Raw genomic sequence first — 12619 nt, 5'->3', positions numbered from 1 at the left:
TATATTATCTCACTTAATCACCTCCATCACCTCACAGGGTAAGTATTATTATCCCCATTTTATCAAACTCTCCATTGAGCCTCAAAGAGATTAAGCAGCATATTCAAGGTCTCTGCTGAGCTGTGGTGCAGCCAGGATTTGGAACCAGGCTCACACTCTCTGAAGGCCCAGACCTCTCTGCGGACAGGCCAACACAGTGAGGGTCATTTACAAACAGGTTCTGCTCCTGACATTTCTCTTACATCCTGTCACCTGACACTTTTGAGACACATGAGGGTGTTTACGAAAAAATACAACTCTATTGATGCAGAATAAGTTTCATTCGACAGTGAAGAAAGGTCTCTAGGATTTTATTTCCTCAAGGACCAGCTGATGGACTCATCAGAGCAATTACTGACCTTAGTTTACCAAAGGTTACTACTACTAAACTCAAGGCTGATGTTTAAACAGAAAACTGTGTCCCTACCTGGAGAAGCCACATGGACCAATGACTGTCCTCCAGTGATCACAGCTGGGGTCAAAATTGCAATCACGTGTCCAGGCTCTGGGGCTGTCTGCCATAGACAACCCAGGAGATGAAGAGAGAGGAAGGTGTGTAGACTAAGCCTCATCTTCCCCACCAGGCTCTGGTATTCCTGGGTGGATCCAGCCAAGTGCGAGCTCCTGTCATGCATAGGGTGCCCCAGCCTTGCTGTGACTCATGGGGGTGCTGCCCTTTGTGGGGGTGCCAGGGACTGGAGCCCAGGGAAATGCCTGCTGAGAGATGTGGAAGAGGCGAGTTTGTCCAGCTGTGTGTGTGTGTGTGTGCACGTGAGAATATTGTGTGTGCTCTGTAGACTGAGTACATGTGCAAATTGCTTTCTGTGTTTGTGCATGTGGACACATGTGCCTCATGAACAAGCATATTCAGTGTGTCAGAGCACCAGGCACAACCCAGGAGAACTTGGAGTTAGCTGTTTCCCCTTCCCTTTTTTCAGCCTGACCCTGAGGTCCTGACCGTGTTCCTCCTGCCCACTCTGTCCATGGCCATGTGACACAAGGATTCCCTTCTCAGATTCCCTCTCCAGCCCCAGGACACCAATTCCTGGGAGCTGACACCCAGATAGACACAAATTAATGGGACCTTCATGCTGTCTCCCACAACCACCCCCAGAAGGAGCCTCTCTTCCTCTCTCCATCAGGGAACTGCAAATCCAAGTATCTGTTGGGCAGTAGGGAAAGGGGTGCAGATTGGAGGGACCCTGCCTCCCGAGAGGAAAATCCTGTCGGTGGGGTGTGTGACACTGCTTTAGAGAGAAAGGCTCAATGTCCCCATAAGAATATTTTTGGCTCCAAGATACAGAACTAAATCAGATGTTCCTTAAATCTTCTGATTTTAGTTTCTACATACCGCTATCCATTGAAAGGAACCAGGCTCCTTGGACAAATGACTAACTCCAGGGTAGGGACAGGGAAAACACAAGACAAACGTGGATTATTGCTATGCCAAAAAGTAAGTGTTATAGGTTGAATTGTATTCTCCACAAATTTATATGTTGAAGTCCTAACCCCTAGTGCCTCAGAATGTGACTGTATTTGGAGATAGTGTCTCCAAGAGGTAATTAAGTTAAAATAAGGTCAATTGGGTGGGTCCTAATCCACCCGGTGTCTTTATAGGAAGAAGAGATTAGGACACAGACATGCACAGATGGCCAACCATGTGAAGACACAGGGGGAAGGCGGCCATCTACAAGCCAAGGAGAGAGACCTCAGAAGAACCCAACCCTGCTGACACCTTGATCTTGGATTGCTAGCCTGCAGAATCACAAGAAAATAAAATTCTCTTTTTAAGTCAATAGTATTTGTTACAGCAGCCCTAGCAAACTAATACACCCTATCTTCAAAATATATCAAGAATCGAATCACTTCTTGCTGCTCTGTTGCCTGGAAGACTGCAAACTGCTCTTCTGCCTTCCACTCTTGACTGCACAGGCTATTCTAAACACAGGAACCAGACACAGTCTATGAAAACTACACGAGTCAGAGCACCTCACTGCTGTGCTCCAACCCTCCAGTGGCTCCTGTCTAATTCAGAGTAAAAATCAACAACCTGAAAGGAGCCTGCAGTCCCTGTACATCAGGTTCTTGTTACCTCTCGGCTATCAACTCCTATGACCTGCTCCCTGGCTCCAGATACCCTGGCAGACATATGCAGCCTCAGGGCCTTTGCAATGGCTGCTTCCCTGCCTTAGACAGTCTTTTCTCCATCTACGTGAAGGGCTCACTCCCCACCTTCTTGTGTTAATTACTCAAAAGTCACCTGCTCAGTGAGGCCATCCCCAGCCACACTATCTGAAATCGCACCTCCCCATCGCTACCACCCCCATTCCCTTCTCCATTTTTTCAGACTGTGGCCATCTCACACAATATCTATCTTACTAAATTTTTGTTGGTCTACTCAGCAAGGAGGTAAGATCCACTATGGCACCGTTTCTTATCAGTCTTGTTCACCAATGGATCTCCGACTGCCTATGACAGTGCTTGACACACAGTAGGCACTCACTCTATACCTGTTGATTAAAGGTCCAAGGTGAGGTCCCAGCATATGTTGGGTATTGCACGAGGTAGTCATCTCAGAGTTAGACCCCCGACAGCCCCTGTCACTTGCTCACCTAGGGAGCAGTGCAACCTTGATGATGGGCACTACCTCTTCCCTCAGATGCCTTGTCCTTCCTGCTCTTCTGGTTGACATGGGAGGATGTGTTCTGATGTGTTACTGGCTAGCATGAGGGAAGACCCTAGAAATGTCCGTGGGCAAAGATGTGGAATAAATCCCAGAGCTAGCTGCACATTTTGCAGGGTGGATCAATGTCATAAATTGCTCAGGAGCTGATCAACCCTGACAGCAGAGCAGCTGAGGAGGAAAGAAGGCAGGAAGGGCGTGGCAAGTGTCACATCCCAGACATGGAAGCAGGAGAGGAGCGCCTGAAGGGAGAGGCACAGACCTCAGCTGCAGAATGCACCTCACAGCTTTAACCTGAAGACAGGCCTCAGTAACTGAAGTCCAGTGACAGAGGTGGCTCCAGCTGGGCCAACGATGACCAGAGCCACCACCCTTCTGTAGCTCCAGGTCCACAGGTCCAAGTCCAGACTCACAGCCTCTTGGCTGACAAAGATGGAGCCCTCACTCTTAAAGAGGAGGTAACTGAGATGAGGAGAGGGCAGGCAACTGCCCAAAGTGACACTACTTGAAAGAGACAAGGCCTGGCAGCTGACTTTTTTTTGCTTTTTCCATTTTGAACATGACCTTAATGCCGGGAGGTAAACAGCCAGTGACTCTCATGGTCCTTTTACAAATAAAGGTCACTTGGAAACAGAATGGGTGGTACCAGGCCTGAGGCCAAGGCCAGAGGAGCCAATGGACATTGGACCACTGTGTCTGGAGCTCTGTCTGGTAAAGGTAACCTGGGGCCAGGGGCTCACGTTGGGAGAGTCTGTGCCCTTCCTGAGTCCTCGGGGGCATGAGCTCGTTCTGATGGGGGCTCTGCCCACATCCGAAAGTGTGCTGCTTTGTCTTCGTATCTCCAGTGAGTCAATCACTCCCATTTTTCCTGCTAGGTCATATAGAGATGCAGTCTGAGTGTTTGAGAACTGGTTTCAGCCTCTTTGTTGCCTTATAATAAAGCTGTTTGTTATGGTGGATGGGAAGTAGGTGAGTGCATCTTATGTGCTGGTTTCCTAGTTAACAACCGTCTCTCTCCCCCACCCCATACACACACCACTGTCACTCAGCTTCTCCCAGGCTCACAGAGCCCTGCTGTTCACTGGGCAGTAGGAGCCCCTCCACAGATCCAGTTGACGCACTGTGAGTGGTCTGAGCCTGCCAGGAAGCCCCTTCCCCTTTGCCCACAATTGGTTTGGGAGTAGAAATGTGACCCAAATTTGGACAGTGAAAGATGGGAGTGAGACAGCCAGGGGACTATGGAAAAGACTTTACCCCCAGAAAAAAAGAGACAAAGGGTGAGAAACACCTTCCTTTACTGCTTTTGGACATTGCCAGGTGAAAATGTGCCACTTGAGGCTGCTGCAGCCATAGTTGACCACGCAGGATGTCACTGCAGACACAGGACCAGCATGATGGAAAAGCCTGGGTCTTCAGTGGTCTTGTGAGCTGCTGAACTGAAGCAGAGTCACCCACCTCCTGGCTTCCTGTTCCAGAGACAGTGAACGTCCAGGCTGTTGTAACCCTCTTCTGCTTCTCGCAGCCAAACGCATCCTATGGGGGCAATGATCTCCTGGGCCCCACCTGGTCCAAGGCACCCACCATCTGAATGCTTTTCCCCTGGAATACATCACCCTGTATGACCTGCCCCATGGCTTCTGACCCAATATTTCCTAGAGTCGTTACAAGACAATGGCCTATGGGGTGCACTGGGGGTTGACACCTCTGTGCCTCTAAATGCTGCCCCTTCTCAGAGTAAGAACACTTGCCCAGGGCTTTTTTTGGAAGAGACCTGGGGTTTCTCAAGCAGGAGCAGTTTATCAACCTTCCCTCCTACCCTGACTGCTTCCGGGTGGCTGTAAAGCACCAATGATTCCATGTTTTGAGGTAAGTAACCATTGGCCTTTCTGTTTAGTGAAAATATTTAGTCTCTCTTTTAAAAATGTTTAGTATTGAGTAGTTTTCAAACAGTGTCAGAAGGAAAGTGAAAGTGAAATTCTAAACTTTGATATAAAAGCTGGTCCGTGAACAGTAGAACCCCAGTACACCATGGCTCAGGTAAGTCTCCTGGAAATTTCTATCAGTGGTTCTAGCACAGGGCGGGGGGGCCACTCTGCTCCTATAAAGACCTCAGTCTGGGTTCCTGGACTTGGGCACAGTTAACTCTCGAGCATGCAAAGGCTTTAGAAGACTTTTATGGAACATTGTATTTGTTGTTTAAAGGTCCCTTTTCCTGCAGAACTATGAGGTCGTCAGTCTTCAGGCAGAGTGAGCCTCCTCTCTGTGTCTGGCACAGTGGGTTGGGGCATGCAGGGACCCCTCTGTGGGAAGAGCTGTGGGTGTCTGGGAGCTGTGGCTGCCCGAGTTGCAGGAAGAAGCTGGAGTGTGGCCAGGGTGGGACTCCAAGAATGGAAGTGAGTGAGCCTCCCCTTGTCTGCTTCAGCTGTTGGCTGGAGTTCCGTGCCTCCTCAGCTCCGGCCTTTTCTCTCTCCTCTTTCCTCCATGGCATTTGTCCTGCCTTATTAAGTGCATTTGAATTTCAGCGTTCTGAGTCTGAATCTCCTCTCTCATCAGCCCTGACGTCCAGATTCACACAGTTTCCAGGGAGGGGCAGGCGGAGCTCAGTGGTGTGTAGCTGAAAAGGAACAAGCTGACTTGGGCTATTATTGGAAACGGGGCAATTCTGGAAAGACACACATCACACTTTAGAGGGTCGTCCACCCTGTGTATCACTCAGTTCTGGGGAGGAACTTTATTGCTGCCAAAACCAAATCAGGGCTCTATTGCCTGGGCAACCATCTCCTTATCTGGGCAGAGCCCAAGCTCACATTTCATCTGCCCCAGCTGCTGTGTGCAGAGCCCAGGCCTTGCCTTAGTTAGTTACTTTCAGAGTGAAAAATTCCTTTGTGATTCCAAAGTGGGGATGGTCTCTGGGCTGCCCTGCCCTGGCTGAGTTGGAGGAGGAGCTGGACGGGCCCTGCTTATCCTCCAACCCTCTTCCATGTATATTTCCTTGGCCCCCAAGCCAGGCCCTTTGCCAAATCCTGGAGATGCAGGGTGGGAAGGATGAGTATACAGGATCCTGCCTGAACAGAGCTCAAAGCCCAGAGGGGGTGCAGACAGGCCCATGACCCATGCAGGGAGAGGTGGAGGTCCCGGGGGCCTGGGGACCCAGACAGTGGCAGCTGAGCCGGGCTGAGGCCTTCAGAGCAGTTTCTCAGGGGAGTGATGTCTGATGGGGGGAAAGAGGAAGAGAGGGTGTGGGAAGGTGTTTGGGGACAGAAATACCTGATGTCCAGAGCATCAGAGACAAGCACAGGCTCTGTGCTGAGAGAAAGGAAGTGATTCAGTCAGCCTGGCGGGGAGAGCAGAGGGAGTGTGAGGAGGGGTGAGGAAGGACGGGTCCTGAGCGCCTGGGAGCTGCCCGAAGGGCGTGCCCTGTGCCCTGAGGCCCGAGGAAGGTCATGGCCAGATGTGCCCGTTGGGAAGGCGACAGTGGGTCTTGGGCAGACGTGATGTGGAGTGGCAGGGACAGGAGGAGGGGGCCGGTCGGGAGGCTGTGGGGGAGTTCCTAGAATTCCCAGAGTTCCCAGTTTCCAGAATCTGGGCAACTCCCAGAATTGCCCCAGAAGCAGGGACAGGCCTGCCCCGAACCTAGTCAGTGGGCGGGAGGTGGACGAGAAGGGAATTCAGGAGAAACTTGCAGGGTCAGCATTGGTTGTTGGCTTGGCATGAGAAAGTAGACAAAGGTAAGCTGACCCCTGGTCTAAGACTGGACGGCTGAGGGATGGAGGAGGTTTGTCATTGGCTGAGATCAGGCACAGGGAGGGAGAAAAACTGAAGAATTCTCAAATCATGAAGCTGTGGTGCCCTGGGCCAGGACATTGAGGAGCAGGAAGGAGGTGTGGAAGGGGAGGAAGGCAGGGGAGAGTCAGGACCAGGGAGAGAAGTGGCAGAGAAGACCCAGCTCAGCCGCTTCCCAGCTGACTGTTCTCAGACAAATCCTGTCATCTCTCTGGTCCTCAACTTCCCACCTGAGCAATGGAGTGAGGCTTCCTTCCCTGGGGTGGTGTGAGGGTTGCAGTTATTGTAGAAAAAGGCCAGCAGAGGCCGGCTGTGTGAGTGCAGCAGCCCCCTCAGTGCTGTAAGCGGGGTGGCCCCACAAGGGTCCCCTCAAAGGCTCAGGTCCTATTAGGATGCTGTCAGTTGCTGTCTCTCAGGTGGGCATCTCCAAGGACGGTTGTCCCAATGCTGAAGGGGACAGAGTCTGAGGAGGAGGAGCCTGGTGCGGTCATGCACAACCAGGGGCAGGAGACGTGATGAGGACTTGAAAGTCTGTCTGGGAACGACAGGGAAGCTCAAGACTCACCTGCCCGACTTTGCTGGGGTTGGGCCTGGGACTGCCACATGCAGGCTGTCATGTTAACACGCTCCGGAGCACCTGCACAATGCACCTGCATATACATGTCTGCATCCTCAGTATGCACACATGCACACAAAACACACATACGCCATAACACACATACACAACACACACATACACAGTACACACACAGAACATGCACACATACACACAACACACACATGACACACATCCTCATACACAACACACAAACACATAACACACCTACATATAGGCATAACATGCACATATATACATGTGCATACACACCACACAACACACACGTGCACACACACACATGCATAATAGACACACACTGGACAGATCCCCACTCTCCCATTCCACAAGGTCATTTTTTCGAGGCTTCCAGCCTCCGGTTGTGGAGGAACCTCTAAAAGTGACAGCAGGCCCAGGACCCCATAGGGGCCCAAATCTCTTCTGTCCAGTCAGGCTCTCACCAGGTGATAAATAACAGCAAGGGGTCCCCCATCCGAGCCACAGCTCCCCAGCCAGGGTCTCTGCTGTTGCCTAGAAGTCTGTCTACACCATCTTGGATTTTTCCATTGCAGTTTTCTGTGGAACCGGAGCCTGGAGACCTGATTGAGATTTTCCGCGTTGGCTATGAGCACTGGGCCATCTATGTGGGAGGTGGTAATGTGATCCATCTGGCTCCTCCAAGTAAGGATTATTGAAAATATAATTTTCAATATGTTTGTTAACATAATCAGAACAATGAAAGAAAGAGGTGAGCAAGGGAAACCTGAGTTGGATTTTCCCTGAAGAGCACTTGAGCAGACCGTATATCCATGTCCCATTGAGTAATCACACGGGGTCCCCTAGGTCCTGATAGAAGCAGAGAAAGAGGTTCGTGGGCTCATCAAGTGAAGCTGGGCTGCTTCAGCATTCAGATCTGTCCAGCTGAGCAGTTTACACTGATATGCAGACTCTGATATGACTTAAACCAGTCAAGTTTCTGAAGGTCTGTGCTTAAAGAAAGAAGCATGTTTCTCAGTGCTGTGTTCTTTGTACTTGTACAATTTAGATGAGGTGTCTGAGAGTATTTACTTAATAGTCCTTAACAGAAGCAGCTCTCATAGGTTTACACATCAAAAAAAAAAAAATTCTCATACAAGTACACAGTGAGTACATGTGAACAATTTATTTAACTCATCGATAACAGAAGCAGCAGGATGACAAAGCCAGTTAAAAGGAGAATGCAGACAACAGATGTATGTAAAGTCGATGAAAGAAAAAAAAACGCTGGAATAAGCCTGCCCAATTAGATTCCCATGGTTCATGTCCTACAGAGCAATGGTACCATAAAGTTTGACGTTCTCTTCTCCACCAAGCGTCTGCATCTTCACTGGACAAAAATCATTGTCGTCCCTATCAGAATAATATATTTGCACCTTATCAGTTTTCTACAAGCTATCATCTACATTGACAGAGCTGTAAAAATATCTGAATGGATAGTAAATGGTAAAACAAGCCCACTTCATCCAGATGACACTGAGGGGGGCTTGTCAGAGAAAGCATGACGGTGAGGACATTTGGTCCTTTCTGTGCCTAACTTCCAGGGTGTGGATAGTTTTTTTTAAGGAGATGGATTCTAAGTGCAAACATCAGCCTTTAGATTCGAAACATAAAATAAGCATGCTTAATTAACGTGCTCATTAGTGACTCTCCCTCTTAAAAAATAAAACCTGGACTCACTACAAGATGGAATTTGGATTCCTTCAGCAGATAGCTCTTCTGTGGACCTCTCCATGTGCCCAAAGAGGTGCCCAGTCCTAGGAGAGAAGACACTTATGTGGAGGATTCCTTAAGTCTCAGCTCAGTGCCATGGAAGGAGCCTGCCCTTTGGAGCTTGAGACAGGCACTTTCACATTCAGGTTCTAGGACTTTCCACAGCACAGAGAAGTCTGAAAATGTCTCTGGGTCCAATATTGGTTGTAAAATGGAGATGATAATATTTACCTTGAAAATTAAAAAGGAGATTAAATTAGGTAATACATGAAAAGTTTCCCAGCATAGTGTCTGAAACACAGTGGGTACTAAAACAAATTTGATCTCTTTCTGAAATACACAAGAGTACACAAAGATAAATAAATAACAAATATGATTTACTATCACTGTTTATAATGGGTAAATTTGGGAACACCCTAAATGCTCAAAAACAGGAGATTGGTCATATGGATGATGTACATTCATATCATGGAATGCAATGTCAGCCATTGACAATCCTGACGGTCATTGACTTGAAAAATATTCACAGCTTGTTAAGTCAAAAGAGAAAAATCTGTGACTCCTCCAATCACATTTGTGAAAGGACAAACACCAAAAGCTCAATGGTGGATTCCTTTCATCCTTGTTTCTCGTCCTGCCCCTTCTCTCTCCCTACCTTGCCTTGCCCCGCATCTCTGTGGACAATGTTTCTGATTCCAGGTGAGTACCCTGGGGCTGGCTCTTCCAGCATCTTCTCCGTTCTGAGCAGCAGGGCGGTGGTGAAACAGGAGCGCCTGCAGGACGTAGTGGGTGGCTGCCGCTATCGGGTCAACAACTACTTGGACCACCAGTACAGACCACGGCCTGTGGACGAGATCATCAGTTCTGCAAAGGAGGAGATTGGTGAGGAGGTGGAGTACAGTCTTGTGAGCAAGAACTGTGAGCACTTTGTCACCTGTCTGAGATACGGCAAGGCCTGCTGCAGGCAGGTAAGGCCCTCTCCCTCCTGGAGGCCTGCTTGGGGTGGAGGTCAGCGGGCTGTGCAGCCAGAGGGGAGATCACTGTGCATGACGCAAACACGGGCTCTCGGGGACCTGCTGGCTGTGAGTCAGGATGTCTGAGCTCAAATCTTGGATCTGCTTCTAAGCCACTGGGTGTTTTTGGACAGGTTGCTTCCTCTCTAAGACTCAGTTTCCCCATGTGCAGAAGGAGGAGTTAGGCTGGAGGGCCCCTGCCAGCCAGGGCAGTTCTGACCTTCTGCGAACCTTCGCCTCTAAGATCCACCTGAAGGCAGCTCCTGAAGCCCCCCCGGATTGTTAGGGAGAGTCTGGTCCAACCCGGGACCATGGCAGTTCTCCTAAGGCCCCAAAAAGCACTCAGGCAAGGGATGCTCCAGGACAATAGGCCTATCTAAGAGCTCAGGAACATATTTATGTAAGATCTGGGGCAGAGCTTCTACCCCCAACCCCTCACAGTCTTCCAAATTTGTTGGCCAAAAGCACACAGCTAATAAATGGCAGAAGCAGGATTCAAATCCGCTGTCCCTCTCTAGAGTGTCTGCTCATTCCTGCCACACTACAACACCTCCAGGGCTCCCGGCCCACGTGATTGGGTGGTGGGGGCCCTGCAAGGGCGGAAGGAGGAGGTTTGGGGAGAGAAATCAAGAGTCTGGACATGGTGATGAGATGTTTAGGCGGCCGAGGTTGACGCAAATAATCTGTAGTCAATCTGTCAATCAAAATTGGGATGAGTTTATTATATGAGCCAGTTTTGTGGACTATATAGCCTTGGAGAATATGACCTTCACCAAGGAAGGAAGAATGCCAAAGAAATGGGGTGTACAGAGTGGTTTTATGCCATCTTGGAACAAGGAACATACATCAAATAGGACAGGAATATCCCTTTTACTTCAATCACGAGATGCTTTGCTACCACAGCAGGTCCATGGTCATGAGATGAGCAGAGTAGGTCAGTAATTAATCCTTAGCTTTGGGGAAGAAGTGCTTATCTATAAGGAAATGCTGATATGGGGGAGGCAACATTCCTATCTTTAAGGTCATCATTCTTGGCTTTGGGATATTATAACTAAAGAAGACATACAATGGATGCTCCACAGGCCATGCCAGGGCTTTCTAGAAAAACAAGCTTGGGGCCGCCCCATGGCTTAGCGGTTAAGAGCGCATGCTCCGCTACTGGCGGCCCAGGTTTGGATCCCGGGCGCGCACCAACACACCACTTCTCCGGCCATGCTGAGGGGGCGTCCCACATACAGCAACTAGAAGGATGTGCAGCTATGACATACAACTATCTACTGGGGCTTTGGGGAAAAAAGGAGGAGGATTGGCAATAGATGTTAGCTCAGAGCCGGTCTTCCTCAGCAAAAAGAGGAGGATTGGCATGGATGTTAGCTCAGGGCTGATCTTCCTCACAAAAAAAAAAAAAAGAAAGAAAAACAAGTTCAGGTCAAATTAGTTTTAAACCAAAAGGCTTCCCCATATATTCCAGTATATCTTATTGCTCTTCATTTATTCATCACCGGTTAGACTTCTAGGTGCAGATATTGAGTAGCAGTTGGACATACGAGGCTGGAGTTCAGGGCTGAGGTGGGGCTGGAGATAGAAATTTCCAGGCTGCACTTGCGAACAGTACAGAGTGCACAGTGAACAGAAAGTGCACTGCCCGTGGCCATGGTTTCCCGAAATCTCCTCTCAGCTTCTGCCACAGTCCCTCACTCCGCAGGGGAACAGCCCAGGGAGAACCCAGACCACAAAGCAGGCCCCAGTCTCACCCCTGGAGTGCTGGCCCCAGGAAACCAGGCACAAACCCTCCTCCCTACCCACCCTAAGTCAGGAACAAATGTCCACACCCAGAAAGCTCACACGAAAGAATTCCGTCAGCCCATCCTGCCAGTGGTCAGGACAAGCCCAGACAAGCCCACCACTAGGAAGTGGTCACAAATTCCCGTTTCCCAGGAAATGGGGCCTCTGGGACACAGCCAGCATCCTCCCTGGGAGAGGACTCCGGGCTGGCCAGCTCAGAGCGAAGCTGAGAGGCCAGGCCCCAGAAAGGGCAGGAGAAGGTGCGTAGCCTCCAGGCCCTTAGGAGGGAGAGAGAACTGCCTGAACTTGCTGTGGACTCTGAACATGGGCTGCTCATTTCCAGGTGGAACACGCCATGATTGCAGGAGAGGTGACCCTGGTACTCGGAATTCTGGGTTTCACGGGATACTCTCTTTTGAAGAAACGATCCCAAAACCAGTGACAGCCTGAGGAGCCACCGATTCTTGCGTTAGAAGCAGCTGTGGAGGCCAGAGGAGAAGGCCTCCCACAGTCCTCTGTCTGCCTGATGCTCACACTTGGGCAACACGTATTTCCTTCTCTCGCTTTTCCTCTCTCACTGGCTGAAGGATGGGCTAATTGTACCCCCACTGAGGAATCAATAAATCTATCTATCTGTCTCTTCAGAAAGGACTTTCACTGTGGTTTTGTAGACTTCTGAACCAGAAAGGAAGAAAGTAACATTAACTCAGCACCTGTGGGTACTCCCAGCAATTTCTACTGTGTGACCTTGGGAGAAGTTCTTGACTCTCAGAGCCTCAGTTCCTTCTTCTCTGAGATGGGGGACATGAGCCACTTCACAGTGATGTCGCGAGGATCAAATAAGATGATGTGTAGAAACCCCTGCACGATGTCCAGTACGTGGCAGGTAGTCAGTGGATTGTCTACATCATTCCATGTAGATTGACTATTGTTGTAATTAGACATCATTCATTTCACTCTCAGGGTGGAAAA

At 49.6% G+C, this 12619-nt stretch overlaps 1 protein-coding gene across 2 annotated transcripts; it reads left to right on the top strand.

Moving 5' to 3' along the window:
• The first annotated feature begins 4266 nt into the window (after positions 1–4266).
• Positions 4267–12299, top strand: PLAAT4 (phospholipase A and acyltransferase 4). Of its 2 annotated transcripts, none has more exons than XM_058526611.1 (4): positions 4267–4588; positions 7673–7781; positions 9549–9817; positions 11991–12299. In XM_058526611.1, exons 1-4 carry the CDS (start codon positions 4571–4573, stop codon positions 12087–12089), a joined length of 495 nt encoding a protein of 164 aa, XP_058382594.1. In that variant the 5' UTR covers positions 4267–4570; the 3' UTR covers positions 12090–12299. The 2 variants fall into 2 exon arrangements, with proteins under 2 accessions (XP_058382594.1, XP_058382595.1); XM_058526612.1 differs by lacking the exon at positions 4267–4588 and adding an exon at positions 4667–4759.
• Positions 12300–12619: the final 320 nt, after the last annotated feature.

Source organism: Diceros bicornis, chromosome 31, assembly GCF_020826845.1.
Source record: "Diceros bicornis minor isolate mBicDic1 chromosome 31, mDicBic1.mat.cur, whole genome shotgun sequence".
NCBI classification, from domain to species: Eukaryota; Metazoa; Chordata; class Mammalia; order Perissodactyla; family Rhinocerotidae; genus Diceros; species Diceros bicornis.
Note: the sequence above shows the minus strand (reverse complement) of the source record. Positions and strands in the feature narration are given on the sequence as shown.

Coding starts and splice junctions, on each gene's coding strand:
- PLAAT4 (XM_058526611.1), top strand. Junction 7,782..9,548: donor GATCCATCTGGCTCCTCCAA/GTAAGGATTATT, acceptor TTCTGATTCCAG/GTGAGTACCCTGGGGCTGGC. Junction 9,818..11,990: donor GCAAGGCCTGCTGCAGGCAG/GTAAGGCCCTCT, acceptor GCTCATTTCCAG/GTGGAACACGCCATGATTGC.